General features: G+C 27.8%; 2 protein-coding genes across 9 annotated transcripts; one reads left to right on the forward strand and one right to left on the reverse strand.

Moving 5' to 3' along the window:
• Positions 1–3,127: 3,127 nt before the first annotated feature.
• LOC106755905 (transcription repressor OFP6-like) lies at positions 3,128–4,495 on the forward strand. Its single transcript, XM_014638134.2, has one exon. The coding sequence runs from the start codon at positions 3,697–3,699 to the stop codon at positions 4,258–4,260; it is 564 nt and encodes a 187-aa protein (XP_014493620.1). The 5' UTR covers positions 3,128–3,696; the 3' UTR covers positions 4,261–4,495.
• A 6,421-nt stretch (positions 4,496–10,916) lies between these two features.
• Positions 10,917–13,463, reverse strand: LOC106776932 (probable CCR4-associated factor 1 homolog 11). 8 transcript variants are annotated; one of them, XM_022778560.1, is made up of 3 exons: positions 12,451–13,463; positions 11,929–12,078; positions 10,917–11,258 (listed from the first exon to the last, which is right to left on the reverse strand). In XM_022778560.1, exons 1-3 carry the CDS (start codon positions 13,256–13,258, stop codon positions 11,209–11,211), a joined length of 1,008 nt encoding a protein of 335 aa, XP_022634281.1. In that variant the 5' UTR covers positions 13,259–13,463; the 3' UTR covers positions 10,917–11,208. The 8 variants fall into 8 exon arrangements, 7 of the variants coding, with proteins under 7 accessions (XP_022634281.1, XP_022634282.1, XP_022634283.1 ...); XM_022778561.1 differs by having other exon boundaries at positions 10,917–11,249; positions 12,451–13,462; XM_022778562.1 differs by having other exon boundaries at positions 10,918–11,237; positions 12,451–13,461.
• Positions 13,464–21,397: the final 7,934 nt, after the last annotated feature.

The raw sequence follows: 21,397 nt of genomic DNA on the forward strand, positions 1-21,397 counted from the left end.
ATCGGCAAAACTGTTAGTAATTATTTCTTTTTAAATTCTCAGTAAGTGAAATCTTTTTTAAATACGTCTGTAGATTCATTTGTAATTCAATTTTTTGAAAATTCTTTTAAATTTTTTTTTGTATATGTCTAGAGAGAAAAAGTTTTTGAGAAAATGAGCTTTACTTTCTGAATACAAAGAACACACCAGAGTGTTAGAATTGTTTGTTTTTATTTATTAAAATAATCGTTTCCTTTTATTTTAATTCTGCTTTTTACCCAAACCTTTTTAATATAAATAATTATGAATATTTAAATTACAAGGTCCTTACAATTATTATTGACAAATTTTTTCTATTCATCCATAAAATACTTAATAGAAATATTTCATTTTTGTTTATAATTTTGATTTGTTATGAAATTTTATTATTACTAACTAATTGGTAATTGATAATTTTATTCCTTTTTAATATAATAATATTTAAAATTTGTGGTAGTTTTTAAAAATAATTGTATATTAGCATTAATATTTTATCTTTAGATAAACATAGAATAATTACTAGACATTACGTACGTATTCAATTACGTTAGCTTTCAAAAAAAAATTTAAATAAAATTATTAGAAATTAAAAGAGTATATTTTTTCTTATTATTAGAAAAAATAAAATATTATTATACAAAAGTGATTATTTATCGATTACAAATATATGGTGGAATAAATGACCAGTATTCAATCATGATAAAAGATAGTATTATGTAACATGTTGAATATTTTAGTTTATTCAATCATGATATATAACCCCGATATGTACGCAAGTCCTTTTTTAATGCTCTATTATTGTTGTGGATAATTTTTTATATGTGACTAAATATTTTCATTTGTTAAATAATTAACATTTTATATTTATGAATATATATTTAGATTGTATTTTTTATACCTTTTTTTCTTCATATATAATAAACAAATAATTTTAAATTTTTTCTTTTAACTGTTTTATTTGTAGTAAATCCTTACTTTTTTCTTTAGAAACTCAAATTTCAAATGAAAAAGTCGTTAACAATTTTAAATTTTAGAATGAAAAATTATCAATAATTTTATAAACTTTTTTTTCTCATATATGTAGGAGGGCATACTAGCTTATTTGGGTTATACCATTAACTTATTTTATTAAACTAAATGAAGGATACACTTAGAGATGGCAAAAAAATCTGTACCCGTGGATATTCGCAAATAAAATCCGCACGGATAGTTGATACATGTAGATATTTACTATCCGAAACTTGTGGATAAAGGGTATTTTAATACCTGCTTATAAACTGGTCGGGTCCGGATATTATACTATTCGTACCCGCAGATATACGCTACCCACAAAAAATAAAAATAAAAATTTAATTCTTATTTTATTAAATTAAATTTAATTAAAATTAACATTAATTTATACTTTACAAGGTTAAATTTAATTAAAATTAGAATATCGATTGAAATTAATTGTCATTTATGGACAATTAACATGTATTAATAGGTCAGATTCTCTTATTCTTTACAAAATATACGATATTGATTATTGATTATTCAATTTGATTCCTAAAAATATACTACACTAATTAGTAGGTCAAATTGTCTTAGTCTTTACAATATATGTTATTGATTATTGATTATTGGATTTGATTGCCTAAAAATATATAACACTAATGGTTAATCAATGGGTTTGCCTGCCATAGACCCTATAAATATCCAGTTGATGTCTAGGTACAATCTTCCTCTTCTATCCTAATAAAATTTAGACCTCTTTATATCTTGAGCGTCAGAATGTCTTCTTTTACACATCAACAATCCATCCGAGTGGATGAAATTCTCAGGAAGGATTGAAGAGAACAAAGCAAAGAATGACGACTGACCCTCGAACCAATTCAACCGAAACAAAAATTAAATTTTAATTTATATTTAATTTAATTTATATTATATTTTATATACTTTTTGTAATTATATATAAATTTTATTTTAATAATTTATAAAAATATTTTTTTAAATATTTGCGGGTATCCGCAGGTTTTAAAATATCCGCAGATATTTTCTAAGTGGGTATCCGTGCGGGTAGCGGGTCGCGGGTCAGGTAACAGGTGGATTTTTTTTGTCAAATCGGGTTGCGGGTAGACACTATCCGTACTCGACTCGACCTGTTGTCATCCCTAGATACACTAATATATGTGTCACTCATATTTCTTAGGAAAAGTTACGGTTCCTGACACTTCTAAAACAATCACAACAACGAGAATTATTAGAACATATATTTTGTATATCGAGTGTAAAGATTATCAAAAATAGAATTTTATTTATGATATAATTAAATGCAAATAAAAATATCAAATTACATTATAAAAAAAAAGTTATTTGAAACAATAAATGAAGGGGAAAAAAATAGAAACTAGTGTTAGAGACTTTTTGTAGTTTATTGAAATGTAGGGATTATCTTGAAACTATTTCCTTTTAATTCCTAAATGTGTCAATAATTTAAAAAGAATAAAGTTTCTCTTTCTCTTTATATTTTTGTGTAGGTTTCATGAAAAAGACTTAATTTGATTGTTAATGATTTAGTTAGGAAAAGATTTTGGAATACTATCAAAGTTTTAAGTTTCTAAACATGGTTACGTTATATCTCATTTATTACTTTGAAGATTGCATTCTACTTTTTCACAAAAAGTTACAGCTAAACAGATTAAACTCATTGCTAATACTTTTAGCAACGAATCTAGGTTGAAGATTAATTTGTCTAAATCCAGAGCTATCTTCTCTTTTAGTCGCCCTCTCAAAATGAACAAATACATCTACTTTTCTGTATAAATTGTTATTTTTACTTATTTTCCAAAAATAATATATAAGAAAAGACTTTTCTGTATATATATATTTACCAATTAATTAATCAAATAGCTCACTTTTCTTCCCATGTATCTGGTTGAAGCTATTCAAGTAAGTTTTTACTAACTTATTTTCTCTTTAACAAACCATTAGCTTATTTTTATGCTCCACAATATCAGACAAGACAAAAAGACAAAACTTGAGCGGCAAAAAAACAGAAAAGAAAACATATTGGAAGAAACCTGTTTTGTTTCCTTAGAAGACAACTTTATTAACAAAAGAGTATTCCTTTTCAGTATAAGGTAATTTTCCTAATTTTATTACGCAACAAGTTTTTTGTAAATTCAACAACGTAAGGACGGCACCATTACCATTTCAAAATTTCGAGTTCTCTGTTCTGTTCTGTTCTGTCGTTGAATTATCAAAGTGTAGCCATTGTTGAAAATATTTAACAACTTTCTCCCTCAAGATTCATCAAATGATTAAACTCCTATTCTCTAACGTCAAGTCAAAATACCTTCATAAACCCCTTCTTTAAACTCCACCACCATTTTTTCACCAAACATTTCAGAAAGAGACGCACACTTGCAACTCCACCTTCCTCTTCAAGGACAACAATTTAATTCACCACTTTATCTACTTTGTACCTCTCTTTGCTAACTCTCAGCACAAAGTTAGTTTGAAAAGGAATCCTACCAACACCTCATTTACCTTGGACTATCCAATTTAACTTACTTCCACTTTTGTCCATTCTCATACCTCAAACAAAGCAAAAACAGAGTCCTCTGTTACACTCTGTTTTCTTTTCTCCCTCTATATATTCTACCCCTCTTTCTTTCCTTTAACTAACTTTCCAGGTTCATGTCTTCCACAAAGAAAAGTCTTCTCAGAACCGTGTTCACAGCAAACGGAAGCTGTGGTTGCAGCAAATCAAACTCCTCTGAAGTTCATGAACCAACCCCAAAACCCAAAACCTCCAACAACACTCACCAAAAGCCAAACAACCTCAGCAGCATGGCCTCTTCCACCACTTCAATGGAACAAGTAGATGAAGAAGAGTTCACCTCCACCACAGTATCCGAATCCGAGACTTTCCATGATCCCAACAACAACAACAACAACGTTGCACTCAAACGAAGCCCTCTTGTCGACAGTGTGGCCATCGAGAAGGACTCTTCCAACCCGTATCATGATTTCAGACACTCCATGCTCCAAATGATCTTCGAGAAAGAGATCGAGTCAGAGGACGATCTTCAAGATCTTCTGCAATGCTTTCTTCACCTGAATGCACCGTGTCACCACCACATCATCGTGAAAGCCTTCAACGCCATCTGCGAAGAAGCTTTTTCTCGCAAGGTTGGTACCACTCCGGCTGCATCCGAACCTTCTCCCTCTCGCCGGAGCCCCCTTCGAAAGAGCAAGTGAGAAAAAGTAAACCTAGATGACAGATTAAAAGTTATTTAATGATTACAAAAACACGTTTGGATTCAAAAGCAGAACTGTTTCTGAAAGTTACTATCGTAAACACTTTCCACTCTGTATCCAATAGTTAAGAAAGTTACATGATTTGTGATTTGATCGGTGTCAGTTGTTCATGCTTATGTTATATTGTTTTTAGAAAAATGATATTTTGACACCAATTTTTAACACCATTTTGATACTGTATACGTGTTAAAATATGGTTGGACGATTTTAAATTAAAAAAAAAACTTTGGCTTTTTTTTTCAAATATGCCCTCGTTTCAACTTTTTTAATTTAAAATCGTCCAATCACATTTTTACACATATGTAATGTCAAAATAATGTCAAAAATTGGTGTCAAATATTATTTTCCCTTGTTTTTATCGGTTGTTTGTGGTTGCACGAGCAGTCCTTCATGGAAATGGAAGCTTACGCTAGATAGGGCACACATGTGTCTAGGCCATGTGCAGGCATTGAATTCACACGTGGGATGAAGATGCATGTAAACATCATGCTTTTAATTTGGCTCCTTCTTCATTCTTTAATAAGTAATGCACGAAATTAGTATGTGGGGTTGTTCAAGTTGATGGCTATGAAAAGCTGGAGGAGCTTCAGAATCACAGGTGCTTGTATTTAAATCATATTAATATATATACTTATATTTATAATTTAAGAAATCAAAGCATGGATTCAAAAGTTTCACGTTACAATATATAATGAGAAATAAATATGAATTTATTTTATTAAGGATTTAGATTATTTCTAAAAATGGAATTAGATAATTAGGTGTTTTATTGTTAGCAATAAAAGTTGATTATAGATTTTATTGAAAAGTAAATAATAGTTGGTTGAAGAATGTAATCTAATAGGGTAAGAGGATGCGTATGGGACTTAGATTTGATGGCTTAAAAAGGGAAGGTGTTAATTGTAATTTGGTAGGTGGTACTAGAAATGGCGAAACTTAAGTAACACTGTACCTTTAATTTGATCTTTCGAGTGAAGAAAGCATAATTAGCAGATGGGTTTATTCGATTAGGACAACGTTTCTCATCCAACAAAAACGTTAATCATATTAATTAATTAACCGAAGCTTCCTGTTCTCTTCCATCTACACTTTTCACAAACTTGGATTCTGAAATCTCATCAATATCAAATTTTATATTTCATTTGCCTTTATTACTAGTTATCATCGGGAGAAATTTAAAGTGAAATATACTTCATATTATTACTAGCCTAAATATAGGTGGAAATATTACATGTGTGTACACATTTTTAAACATTTATAATTTTTTTAAATTTTAAAAATAATAATTAAAAGGTTAAATTATTAAATTAGTTAAACTTCCTAGTCAAAGTTTCCTGAATCCTTTGGTGTGGGTCCCACACAACCTATTCCTGACCATCACACTATCCAACTATCGTCTCAAGTCATTCCATTTCCAGCATAACAACTAATGGAACCGACGGCTTTTTTCTTTTCCTATTTCCCATCTAGTCATGGAGAGCATGAAATGCGGAGAATTTTCCAAGAATGGGGAATGGTATTCAATACAGTCTATGTGTTATTTAATATATATATATATATATATATATATATATATATATATATATATATATATATATATATATATATTTTTTTATTTTTATGTTCTATTTTTAATCTTAACTATATGTTAATTGACTGATGTATGTGTGATTTTTGATTATTGGATTATCATTCTAAAATTCCGAATGTTTAATATTAATATTTGGTAAATTTATCTTAAAGATTAGAATTTTTATCATTAGATTTATTTATAATAAATTAGAACTTGTTGAACACTGAGAATCTAAAGTAGGAATTAGATATATATTGTGTAGTGTTTTTACATTCAATTGGATAAGAAATTCCAAGTGAAGTTTTTAACATATATTTCATTTAATTAATTTCATTATTTTTTAGAAATTAGATTTATTTTATTTACAAATCAATAATTTTTACTCCTTCAAAGTTTTTGGTTTAAATCAAAAAATAGTCATAGTTTTTATAAACAACAAGAATATTTTAAAAAAGATATCGAGACTTATCCATTTTATTATTTGTGCGATTTAATATATTTATTAATATAAGAACTTAGAAAATAAAGTATTAGAATAGATAGATGTATTAAAATAATAAAACCGATTATTTTATTTTAAAATAATTTAATAATATAAATATAATTTTATAAATACGTCTCATTATTTTAAGAACACTCTATTTCTCTAAAACACTATTCTTTTTCTTTTCTCTCACATCTCTCTAGATTTTCTCAAGCTTGGATCCTCTGTTTAACGATCAAGAAGTACCCAGACGATTATTATGTCAAGGGTTACAAATTTGACCGATAAATTGAGCGAATTGAGTGGGTAAGTGATTAACCCTTTTCTTGAGCGTCTAGGATTCTTGATCGTGCAACATGATTCTGTTTGCATGGATCAAGAGTCACCTTTCTTCAATTTCTAGCTCAATTTAGGTTCTAAGGTTTCCTTGTGGCCCAATGCATCGGTTGGAGTTTTCTAGAGCTGACAATGTTTCTCTGAGGTAAGGGAAGTTAGATACATTGAAATTGTGATTAAACTTGTGTTTGTATGAGGAATTTCTAAGTATTGTGTTATTGGAATGGAAATTAGGTTTTTGGTAGACTTTTCCTATTTAAAGTGTTTGTATTTGAGTATGATGTGTTGAATGATGCATGTGAACAAAATTGAATGCTGATTGAATTGTGATGAGATCTATTTTATGCTAAAAATCTGTGATATGAAGGTTTAGTGATGAGTAGACATAGTTTACAGCTGATTTTGAGTGATTTTAGAGGAAGTGAGGTAGTGAAAATGAGAATTAGAGGTTAGATGCTCGATTGAACGGTTGGAACAGCTTTGGTAAGTTAAATGTGACTTGCTTGAGCCCTTAAGTTGGTAAAAAATGTGTCAAAAGTGGTAGATTGTATTTTGGGTCTACAAGTTGTGATTTTAGAGTTTTTGAAGTAGGATTTGGTCCATAAACACTTTAAATTGATGGTAGGAAGGTTTAAAAGCATTTAATTAAGTATAATTAAGTATATAACACAATTTAGGAGGGTTAGAAGTTGGGGAAAATAATTATAATTGGTAAATGGGATTTGAGTTGAATAATTCTGCAGAATTCATGCTGCAGAATTATGCAGACTCGTTGAGCGAATAAATTCGCACAATGAGTGGTCATGGTGAGTTGCTCTTTGTCTGAGCAATTCGCACAGCGAGAAGGTGCGATGTGTGAATGCTTGTGGGGTTCGTTCTCTGTCTGATGATTTGCACAATGAATCAGTGCGCTGAGCGCCTGGTTGTGGTTTGGAGTCACTGCCATATTTATTTGAATAACGAGAGGGTGTGCTCTGTGAGATCTTTGGGGGTTTGGATCACTGTCTGAGTAGTGATTTGGGCGCTATGCGAGGGGTTGAGGTCTGGTGCCACTGGGAGTTTATTCGCATAACGAGATGAATCGCTGTGCAAGAGACCTCTGGATTCGCTATGCAAGAGTGTGCGCTGAGCGAATGGTCTAGGTTTTTGTTCACTCTGTTTTTCCTTATTTTAATTTGATCTAAATGAATTGTTGGATACAATAGGAAATATGTTGAGTATGGATTAAGGTATATAATTTATTATTGATGAGTATTGTTCCCAAGTAAAAGTATGTTTTTTCAAAGTGGTAAACTTAATGTTCTAAAGTGAGATCTCTTAGTGAGACTCAAGAAAGTTAGAAGGATTTGCAAGGAGCTCAGTATTAAGGGTTATCCTGAAACTCCAGTGGTCTTTCATTCTCATATAGAGAGGATTGATCCATGTCGTGAGAAGTAGCAAGAGGTCTTAGTCTTAGAGGCTTCCAGTATGCTCCAAGGTGTGGTACAGACTAACCTCGTGAGTGTTGTAGGGTGAAACCCATTGGCAATGACTTTGCAAAGTAGTAGAAGCCACCACGAGTGCATGACCCGCCATAGCTCGACAGTCATTCTAAGTCAGTACGATTTAAGTCAGTGTAGAGTCATGCATAAAGAGTTTGTGATGTGTATGAATGGGCATGATTGTATGAAGTGTAGTTATAAAATATATGATTGCTCTTTTATTTAAACTAGCTTACCCTGTTGTTTGTTGTTTGTGTTTTGTATGTATTGGTGTTTATTCCTTTGCAATGATCATCTTGTCGGTGTGAGCATATGGATATGAGGTGTCTCTAGAACATGCATTGGATGACGGAGATACAGTTGCTGAGTAGTTTAGCTTAGTTAGTATAGTTTTATGTGCAAATTTGGAATACTAGATATATATGTATAAAGTTTTAAATTTTATGGTTATTTTTGGATAACTGTAAAGTATAATACTTTATATTATAGTTGGATAACTCTTCTATTGTGTTATTTATATGACGACTATAATATGATGGTTTGTAACTATGTTTTAAGATGTTAGATTCAATATCAATTATACTCATTTATCATAATCTAATATAGATTGAAATTCAAAAAATAAAATATTTATACTAAATTTTATTTATTATTAGTTTAATTTTATTATTTGTATGATTCATATTATAGTTTTTTACTAATATATAAAAAAAGATTTAATTAATTAAAAAAGAAATAAAAAGACATTTAAAATATTTTCGAACTTGAATATCTTTTTAATTTTTTAAAAATATTTTTTTTAATTTTAACAACTTCATCTTAATAATATTTACAAACTTAATAAATATCTTACTTATAATAAAAGTTATTTGATATTTTAATTTAAAATACATACCATTATAATATTTTTTAAAATATTTCACATTAAAAAAAATATGAATTGATAAAATAAATTTTTTATTTAAAAATAAATATAAGATAATAAAACCTATATTTTGTGATCTCTACTTGTAGGTAATATAAAACTTTTTAAATATAAAGCAGTGGAGAGTGACCTAAACTTTCTTATTTAAAATGTCAACAACCTAAGGACAAATCTCTTCTTCTAAAATATCATTCTAAAAGGCCAACAGGAGTGACTCATTCAATGTGCTGTTTGTTAATGCTTGTGTAACCTTGACCTCAATCTTCAAAACACGTGAAACTTGGACGTGTTAATAATATATTCACAATATCTACTTCACTAAAATAATAAGGTCAATTTATAAATATATATTTATTTACTCATTTCTTTTCTCGTTTTTCAGATTCCGAGGTCCAACCATTCCACACTTTTCTTCATTTATTTAAGGTTTAAATCTTTAATTGGTTCTATGTTAGGAGAAAATTTTCAGTTTAGTACTCGCTTTTAAAAATGTATACATTGGATCCCCATGTTTTGCAATTTTTGTCAATTTAGTGAATTAATGACACTTCAAACAAGTTTGTAATAAGGTGTTCAAACTTTCAAACAATTAAAATAAACATGTTGCAACTCAAAATGACTTGTCCACTTACAATTTTCAAGCCAAATTGATGGTTCAAAGGGACTAAATTGACACAAATTGCAAAACATGGAGACCCAATGTACACACTTTTAAAAGCGGGTACTAAACTGAAAATTTCCTCTTAACATGGGGACCAATTAAGGATTTAAGTCTTCCTTTAAATAATTCGATTTACTTTAAAAAATTTAATTATATAATATTTTTCAACTTTTATTTTATTAATGACTATGCTTGGTTGAAAATTCTATATATTATAGATAAAAGTAAATTAATTTACAATATATAAACAAATAAATATAAATTTTATTTTATAAATTAATTTTATAAGATTAAATTTTAAATCAGGTTTAATTTTTTTTAACATGATATGTTACAATGAACGTTTAGAATATGTTTTATTAAAGTTTGTAGTTTATTTAATCTATTTTTCTATTTCTTATATATAAGATTACCAATATTTAGACTTGATATGTATATACGTTGATGTAAAAAATTTTGTAGAAAATTTTATATTTAATTAAAGATAAAACTTATTGATTGAATTAAACTTGAAATCTTTTTTTAACAATTTTAAAAGTATAATATACTAATTTTTTTCTTAATTAATATCTTAAAGTATAATGATTAGAAATTTTAGTTGATATAAATCAAATAAATTTATAATATATAAACGTGTTCAAACATTATAATCATATGTTAAATTAAATTTAAAATCTATTTTTTAATATAACATCAAAACTTTGTTTCATTTTCAGACGAGTATTAATGTTTAATTTCATATTCATGTATATACACCATTAAATATACATTATATAAATTACAGGTACAAACTTCATATCAGAAATAAATTTGATAAAATTGAAATTAAACTAAATTTACTTCTTGACTACTATTTTGAAAATATAATATACTTAAGTTTTTTTTTTCTTAATTAATATCTTGAAAGTATGATATACTTTCAATCTGGGGTTTTGGGTTACTAGTATTTAGGCTATGATAATTAAAACTGAATGTCTGTTACATGTTAGTATGTTATCATAAATAACTTAACTTCCGTTTCTAAACAAATAAGTTCAATTCTTCCAAGGCACAACTTTTTCTATCTCGAATTCATTCCTTTTCAAACTGCTAAATAAAATGATTTTGGAATAACTTGATTGAATCTTGTAGCCGAATTGTCAAACTTTGTATGTGAAAGTACACGAAAACAAGAGAGTTCCAGCATATTGGTGTGAAACAGGGGAAAAAATACAGACACTTAACCAATTTGACCACAAACTCATGATGGTCTGAATAGAAACTATGATTCATTTCCCCTGTCATGAACAGCATCAAAAGCGAATAACAGATGGAAGAACAATACCTCTTCGCACCATCTTTAAGCATATCTTTTACTTCTTTAATCCAACAACACAATTAAAGAGAAAATGTCTTGAGAATGACACTGGAAACCAGACTAATCAGTGACTAATTTTTCGAACATCTGCAACAAATATCTGCAGCCAAAACTGACAGTACTGAATTTACAAAATAAAATAAATTAAAAATAAACCTAAGTTACAAGTTGCAAAGTTCAAGGAAGTAAGTGGTCAAACAACGCAAGTATTAAACAAAAACATATGCATATTATGCCAACTTGTCTCGTATCTGAGTCCATGAAACTAGGAATTCTTTAAAGAAACCTTAAAAGTAACTTCTCAGAGTCCGCTCCTGCAATCAGCAGATTCTTTGACTCATAAACATAGATTTCCTTAAGATCATAGAACAATCACAAGTATATTTTGCTCAGTGCCACAACCATTTGAAATAAGGGGATAATGAAAATACACAATCCATACACATAACATATCTTGAAAATAGCCATAGATAATAAACTTTTATTACGTAATATCTAAATGTCATACCAGTTTGAAAAACCAACATACTACTTTAAAAACATATCATGATGAGTCTGAAAAATGGCATGCTGGTAGAATTTGTTTGCAAGAACTTTAACCAGAATTAAGTGAAAAAATAAATAAATCAATGAGTTTCTGTAAAATGAATGCAGTTTACCACTATCATTCTACATTCAGAATATTTAACTGCTTACATCTATCAAAGTAATGAGAAGAATTACATTAAAAATGTAAGAACTTATAAACAAAAAGCTAAGCATAATCCACAGATTCAGCACAATCTACTTACAGCCGCAGGAACCCTTGGATTCTGTTAACTCTACTAAGCAACACCAACTCAAAATTATATCTCTGGCAATAGCCAACAGTAGGCTGAAACCAATGAAACAAGTGAAAACAATTTCCATTAGCAGCAGCAGAGTTTCCTTCAGTTTATGTTCTGAAACATCCCAAAAAGTCGAACATAAACACACTTTCAATCAATATGCTAGTTCCTGCACATGATCATGCTGATAAATGAAAATCAACCCCTTAGAGAATAATAATATTCACCACTTTGCGTAACACTGTAATTTACTTCACTGTCAAGTTTTCATTGATTGACAACTTCCCACATGCCATTATGCCATTTACAATACCTTGCTTAACACTTTAATTTGCTTAATAGTCAAGTTTTAATTTGCATTCAAGCAGCAAGTTAGACCTTCAACAACAACAACAAACCAATAAATAATCAATCAATTGAATTTTTATTATTTATGTTTATAATAAATTTGTAATTAACAGAGAACTTCTAATCCAAACAACACACCGGCATGTTTTTGGTGTTCATCCTTAACAAAATAAAGATCCACAATCTTCTGGAACGCGTGCCAGGTCAGTAAGCTGTCTGACCCAGCCTGGTGGCACTTCCCTACGGCGCGGTCCACGTTAAGCGTCCGAGCAACCCGATCCAAACCACCGTAGAGTGTATCACAGAACCTCATCATGTGCTTCACATCGTAAACGTTATCTCCAAAGAACACTTTCACAACGTTTAAAAATTCCTCCAACCGGGTCGGTAAATCCTGTCGGGTAAGGATCTTAACCAAATACCCGAAATCGTAAGCGCTGTGGAAGGTGACCCAGCTCACGGCGTCGTTGCACACGAGTCCTGAAGACATCATCAGCTCTGCGAAGCGGGTTGAGTCCACACCGTTGGTGGCGTTGCGCTCGAAATCGATCCCTTGGCGGCGGAGGAGTGCGATGGAGTCCGGCGCGTAAGCGTCACGCGCCACATCAAAGTCACGGAAATTAAACTCCCAGATGAAGCGATTTTCGGCATCGCCAGGGAGGTTGCCGGCTGAATCAGACAGTGTAAGGCCGACCTGGATGAGGTTGAGCGCGTCAACGTTGGACTTGAGGAGACGGTAGTGGTCGGCAGGGCGGCGCGTGCGGTGGTTGTAGGGTTTAGTAGGATCAACCTGCGGCCGGAAAATCACTCCAGGAAACTCAGTGTCCATGGAGATGAAAGGGTAACGATCAATTAACTCCCGGATGAGTTGGAATTCAGATTCTATATTGGATGCCCATACTTCACGGATCACAATTGGATTGAGGTCTTCAGTGAACACACCCATATTTCAAGATTTGAACTTTGAGAATCACTAACTTTGAATTATGTTATGGTTGATGGGTTTGGAGAAGGGAGTGTGAAGAGTGAGGTTTTATATGAAGAAGAGAGAAGGGTGTGAAGATGTTGCGTGGAAAGTGGTTTTTGGATTAAAGAAAGAAAAGTGTGTGTAAGTTGAGTGTAAGAATGCGTGAATGTGGCAGAAAAGCGTCAAGGTTCAACGCGTCAGAAACCTTGACTGAACAAGGTAACCGATGCTGAGTCAATGCCAGACTCGGTCAGATTAGGCACCTTTTTTCATTATTATTTTCTTTCATTTCCCCTTTGGATTACAGCTAAAAGTCATCATCATCTAAACACAAATTTCAGCATTTTTTTGGTGTGTTAAAATCTTCTTTTTTATTTTCATTTTATTTTATATATATATATATACAGTACATAGATTTTTTTCATTTGTATGACTTGAAGAAAAATCCAAAAGTTTGCATCTTCCTAGGCTACAGGGGTGATGGCTATTAGAAACGTGTGATTATGATTAATATTTACTCTATTGATCAAGAAAAGACAAATATTAGGATAAGGGATGAGATGGTAAATGAATGAATATGATAATGTATTGTAGCTGTCAATTTGGGAGAGAGAATGAAAAAGAAGCATACCCATGGGTTTAAGAAGAGGCTAATCCATGCGCATGCAATTATTGATGAGAGATAGAACCGCAACTCTTTTTCTATGGGCGGCTCAATCCTCTGGTTTTTTCTATATATTTGGGTTCTGTTTCTCTCATGTTGTCTGAAGCTAATTTTTATAATCAATTAAATACATTAGAAAAAAAATACTTCTTTAATGGTATAATATATAATTTAAGAAAAAGTAAAATCTGTTTCATGACAAGAATATTAATTACAAGAATAATACCATAAACTTTTAAGTTTTGTTAAGTGTAATTCTGGTACGTAACATATTAAAGTTCTTATTTTACTTAAAATGGAAAGTTTTATACCACGTCACTTTTTACACGATTTATATTAAAATTGTATAAATTTTGTTCTAATTGATAATTTTTCTAAGCATTCACATTTTTATAATTATTTATTAAGTTTTGTAGAAGTAATGTTACTAAATTTTCATACACTCTTAAACTGAAGATGTAGATAAAAAAAATCTCAAATTTGAATACACGTTCTCACCTGTTTCAAATTATGAAAAATTAAAATAAAATAAAACATAAAACATGTTGAAATTATGTAAAATATGTTGAAATTTAAAGACTCCAACTATGTTTTTAACATTACATAAACATAATGATACAAATTCAAATATTCAATAATTAAATCAATAAAACTTTTTATCTCATGCAAAAGAAAATATAAAATATAATTATTTTATAATATGTGTCCATTCTCATATAAATGAAAATATAAAATACTTTATAATATATGGACACATATTATTTGTTGGATTATATAATGATTAATATAATTTGAAAGAATTTTATTTATTTTAAAATTTTAATGTACAATAACATAGATAAAAATATTTAAATATTTTATCTTGATAAAAAAAGTATAAATAAATATTTTTTAAAGCATGCTACAAAATGTCATTTAACAAGTTGATATTAATTATAGAGAGTTTATTCTTATTTTAATTGAAAGATAATATAATTATTTATAACTTTTATTTTGACCAATTTTTCTATTATTTAGTACAAATTCCATTAATGAAATCTAAAACTTATAAAAGTAAAATACATTTTACAATGGGACACTCCAAAGTAAATACTTTATTGACAAGCTTTTCACACTTATGAGAACTTAAACACATTTTCTTTTAGGAAACTCTACTGCAAAATCTATATCAATGTGTTCTTTACACCTCAATTATTTTAAAAACCTTTATTAGTTGCCCGTGTTTTAAAAGGTTTTAATTAAAGATGATAAAAGGAGTAGGTGTAACCTATTTTGATATGTTATCATTAAATCACAAAAAATAATAATAATTGGGGTAATCAAATTTTTAAATCTTTAAAAAATATTAATGTGTGTTTTTAAATAAATAAATTGGAAGAACTATTATGTTTTCATGTTAATTATTATATTATAATTAATAATTAGAACTTGTGAAAGTTAACTATTCAAGTTAAAATACTTTTCTATATTTGTTACCAGTAAAAAAAATAAAACCTTTTTTTTATTAACTTATATATATATATATATATATGAGGACTGCGTATTTATGTCCATATTTTATATTTAATTTTAAAATTTTAGTGGAATAATTGTATTTAAATGATTGATTTGAATAAGATTTGTTATTATTGACTTTATCGGTTTTAAGAATTAAAAAGATTTAAAATGTGATTTTAGTTGCATAAATTATTTTAGATAGTCTAATGTTTGTTTATGTAGCTCGAATTACAATTTTGAAAAAGAAAGAAAGGGTTAAATGTAAAGAGAGGAAATTTTTGGACTTCTTTGTAATTTTTGAAAATTGAGAATGACGTAAATAGAATTTATGAGACAATTTATTTGATATTTTAAAGATAATTAATTAAATCTAGAAATATCAACTGAAAATATCTTCTAAATATTTTTATAATTATCTAAATCTTTTAATTATTTGAAAAATATAAGTAAAAAATCTTATCAACAGAATATTCACATCCACCACAGTTTACTTGACAAGGTCTACTATGGGTTGGTTACTTAGTGAGTCAATCGGTTGTGGGTTATTAACGAGTCAAAAAAATTCAAACTCGGTCTAGCTCATCATAGGTTTAGTGTGGGTTAAACGGGTTGACTCACTGACTCACTTAATGACAATGTTTTTTTTAATTCCAAAAAAAGTAATAAATTTTTTCTAACTCAAATATAAATAAATTTCAACCCAAAATGATGTTAAATTTCAAAGATAATTCAAAATAAAAACTATATAACACAATCCAAAATCATCTTAAACTCTAAATATAATTAAAAAATAAGAACAAAAAACAAAATTAGATGGGTTGACGAACTAACCCAACTTACCACAGGTTTAATCCAGATGAGTCGAATTCTTAGTGGATCAAGTTCAAAATTGACTTGTATCAAAATTTTAATTTTTTTTAATCCAATCCGACTCAAGCTCGTGGTAAGTCGGGTTGACTAACGAGTTTCAACCCATTTTGATGAATAAACTATAATTTTGATATTCATGTTTTGAATTTTGGGCTAAATACTTTACATATGAGTCATGGTAGGCTACTAGGTCAATCCATTTTGTTTGATGAGTAACTTTAATGTAAATATTTATATGGATGTAACTTTATTTTCGTTTTTTTTTTCAGTAAAATAATTTACAAATATGAATATGTATAAGGGTACATCAACTCATATATAGGAAAATTTAGTGGATAGATGTTGTGTAAAAAAATTGCATATTATAAAATATAGAAATGATACTTTATCTGAAATATCCTTACAAATGTTTATCCAAAGCAATCCTAGAAAGTTATTAAAAATGCTTAAAAATTGAACAAATACAAAAATTGAATTAGAAAATGAAATTTTCTCTTTGTATTTTTGTTTGTTCTCTATTCGTACTTCATATCTTTGTACTTTGTCCCAAATAAATAGTTATTTGTTTATGCGCTAAGTATGATCACAAGCATATAAAAAATAAAAGACCAACAACAACCAATACTCTTTCGCTATACATTATGTATATTAAAAGCAAACTACATCAACCTAATCCTTCTCTTTTGTATGCTTATAATGCAAGTCATTGCAAATGCACCAGAAAAAAAATTTAGAAATATGTTTTTTCTTAGATTTTTTTTCTAATGTTTATGTTTTCTGTCGTAATCAAAATCACGATGAGATGATGAACAGAAAAACAATTGGTTTAGAAAAAGAGATTTTGGAATCTTCATTATAGTTTATTCTGAAAAATTACGAAAAAAAATCATAAAATAATAAGACAAAGCCTGCAAAAACTGGATTAAATACGCTGTAGTTTTCAAAATGTTTAACTATTAAAAAAAAAAGTCTAAAGAAATAAAAATATATTTTTTAGTTTTTTGAACCTGACAAGTATATACCTTACTCCTATGTATTCTTGTTCAAAATGAGAAATCAGTGTAGGAATTTGGTGTCTTAGACTTTGGACGATTTTATATTTTTGGTATCTAATAATATCTAATTATAAACATATAAAATGAATAAGAAATAAAGTTTTTAATGGATGTAAAACTTTTAATCAAGTCTTTAATATGTTCTCAATTTTATAAAAGCAATAAATAACATATAATTTAATATTTTCTTTTCTATTATCTTCCTTGATACATACAACGCATGCTAGAAATCTAAAAATAAAAAGGAAGATAACGAAGCATAAAAGGTCAGAACAATGAATATATGCATATGCTGCATTTCTGAAGATGATATAAAGGAAAAGAAAAGTAAATATTAAGGAATGACCCAAACATACATTATAGTTTTTTATTTCTCATACAGAATCTGCCAAAGCAAACTCGTGAGCTAAGAACACAAACTTGAGCCACAAAATTTTGACGGGTTGACATACCGACTTGTGAACGAAGATTATTTGGTCATCCTTATCAAATCACAATAACTTTTCAGCATAATAATAAATACATATATTTTAAAAAAATCAGTTATTAATTCTCGCAATTACTATAATTTTGAATTTTTAACTTTAAAATTAAGAAAGAACTGTATTTTAAATTTTGAAATAGTTATTTTATAATGTGTTTTTTATGAAAATGGATTGAGATTATGAATAAGCTTTTTTTTTCTTTAATCTTTGAATGCTTCGTGTGTTGAATTTCTTAAAATGTCACTGAACTGTATGTATAGATAATTATTTTGTCTTAGATAAAAGCTAAACTCTTTTCAAAACATTTTGAAAGGGTATTTTAGAACATAATTAATGGATAACGTTTGATTATAACACAATCAATTATCTTATTTTTCATAATATAGTGTTTTTCTTTGGCATAATCAATTATACTAAATTGTAGTTACTTATTATAAAAATATGTTTTCTTAAATAATAATTGATTATTTAAATATTGATTCAAACAACAAACTTAATGAGTAATCAATTATATATACAAAACTAATTTATTATGTTGTTTTTATTGAGTTTTATATTTAATCAAATCAAAATAATTGATTATCACCAAATACAGTCTATTAGCTTTGTTTCCAAACAGTTCATATAAAATGTTTTTTTTTTTTTTCTTACAGTATTGTTTGATTTACACTTTGTGGAGTCCGGGAGAAAAGAAAAACATGAATGAGAAAGTAAAGAAATTGTATAGGTTAATATGCATTTAAGTTTGATTGTTGTAAATAACGTACTCAAATATTTGAAATACCTTTCATATGTATACTATATACTATTTGAACACAAATTTCAAAATTAGTTTTATAAATAAAATAGGATCATTTAAATTATTTTCATGAATATTATACAAAATAACTTTGTATGAAAAAATTAAAATATTTTTTCTGCAATTAATATATTTTAATATGCTGCAACTACTTACAAAAACATTTAAACCAATCTTAAATTATTGTTGCAAGGACTCAAAATCTAATATTTTCACCCTGCTTTATGCAAATTAATATATAGAAAGAGCTATTGAAACATAATGAGACATTAAATACAAACATTTTTCTTTTTTAAATTATAAATCTCGATTCACAATTTTATGATAGAATAAAATATCTTTTTTAGCTAATATTATTTCTAAATTGTTTTTGTTTAAGTTTGTGATTTACCTAAATCTATAGTAATGAATAATGAGATTCTCTTAATTCATGGTTTATGATTTACTTTTATTTTTATAGGTAAAAAGTTGTATTAAATTGAACATATGGATGTTCTATTCCATATAAACAAAAGACGATAAAAGAAAAAAAATTATAAAATAAAGCGTTTTAAATCTAAACATGTCTAAAGCTTCTATTTTTACATTTGAATATCCTTCACAAAAAGTGAATATATATATAAATATATATTCTACCTATTATCATATAAATATTCTTGCACACAAAAAACAAAGATATTCACAAAGAAGATTATAGTAGTTATCTTCCAATTTCAAGATACTTTTCACAAATAAATAGTTTACCTTATCCACACGATCTTTGTTCAAGTGTTATTTTCAATTTTGTCCATGTATAAAGTGTTGTTCCACTTGGGTTGTTTTATCTATAGCTCAAATAATCTTTTCCGACCACCTTTCTTCATCATACATATACAATTTTTAAAGAATATAAAATTTTGGTTTTATAATAATTTATTCAAAATAACTTTTTAATTATAATCTTAATTTCATTATTTTAAAAAGTAAAAAATTATAATATATGTTGAGTTGTTTAAACTTAAAAATAAACTAATTTTAGAATAAAGAAAATGTTTAAAATAAGTATTTTCTATAAATTCAGAAGTTACTTGTAAAAGTACATCTTTTAATTCGAGAGATTTTATAAATTTATTTTAATAAACTATTTAAAAAAAATTATATATAAATAATCATTTTACTTATTTTAGTTCTCACATCTAAATACAATAAACATGTTTTAGTTAAAAAAAGTGATTTTTTCTCAAAAGAATCATTTATAAAAAAAAATCAAATAAATTATTATTTTTATAAAATAATGCTAATATAATATAAAATTAAAATAAAAACTAAATATTAATATAATTGTATAATTTGATTTAGGAATATATAAATAAGAGATATAATTTACAACATAACTTAGAGTAATTCGTTAACATAATAAAATATTATTAAGAATATATTATTAAAAAAATAGTTTACGTATTAAAAAAAAAGGTTAAATATGTTTTTAGTCCCTATACTTTGGGCGATTTTGGTTTTAGTCCCTCTTAAGGTACAATTTAGTCCTTCAACTTTAGAAAACTCTAGTTTTAGTCCTTTTTACCAAATTTTTTTAACTTTATTTGTTATTTTAAACGTGTTTCTCAGTTAACATTAAAGCAAAAATGTGTCAAACAGGATAAACAATCCAAATGCTATAATGAAACGTGCTTGAACAAGCAAATAAAGTTAAAAAATTTTGGTAAAAAAAACTAAAACCAGAGTATTCTAAAGTTGAAGGACTAAATTGTACCTTAGTCTGAAAGAGGGACTAAAACCAAAATCATCCCAAAGTATAGGGACTAAAAACATATTTAATTCTAAAAAAAATCAATGACTGGATTGAGTTTAAGAGCAAATTTTATAAAATAGACTAATTTTGACAAGTCTTATGTTCATATCTCTCCCTTCTAAACATTTGGATCTAGATTTTTGTCTTTATAATGCCTCTTGTTTAAAGTCTGACTTTTGATATCTCTGTCTTTTCTTCATTATCTAATCTACTTTCTTTATCCTTTTTATCCACCGTGCTTATGTAGGAAATAAAATCCATAGCATAAATGAAGCAAAAATTAGAAATAATCTCATTGTAAAATTAGTTGACATTTTTCTTATATTTAAAATCAACACAATTCTTTTAGTTATATTCGAGTGGGAAGGAGTATGAGCAAAAGTACTTTATAAAGTTAATATAGACTTATATATATCTTAATTTGTAGTTTTGGTATAGTAACTATTTTTTATGATAATTTTTACTTTATATTGGAATTAGTTTTAGCTTAAATTGTGAAAGAAATATTAAATTTTATTTTTCTTATTTCTCGTTTATATGCTTAGAGTGAAATTACATAAACAGAGGCCAATTAAATATATTTTTCCATTCAATTTTATTCCCTCAACTTCCCTTTTATGTCATATATAGAGGTGTCAATTTAACCCATGGTCTCAAGGCCAGCCCTAACCCACTATTGAAAAAGCCCTATTTTAATAAGCCCCTTAAGTATGGGGCCAGAAAAAAGCCCCAACACCCAAAGCCCTCTCTCAAGTGGGTTAGGGTCAGGATTAAAGTGGGTTAACCCCACTCTAAAACTTTAATTAAATTTTAGTCTCAGTCCAAAACTTCAAATTAAATTTTAGAAATAATTAATTTATATACATAATTTTTTGTAATTTTACTCTCTCTCTAAATTATACAATTTTTATTTTAATTATTTTACGTATAATTTTTTTTTTACTTCTCATGAATTTAAA

Source organism: Vigna radiata, chromosome 2 (assembly GCF_000741045.1).
Source record: "Vigna radiata var. radiata cultivar VC1973A chromosome 2, Vradiata_ver6, whole genome shotgun sequence".
Classification (NCBI taxonomy): domain Eukaryota; kingdom Viridiplantae; phylum Streptophyta; class Magnoliopsida; order Fabales; family Fabaceae; genus Vigna; species Vigna radiata.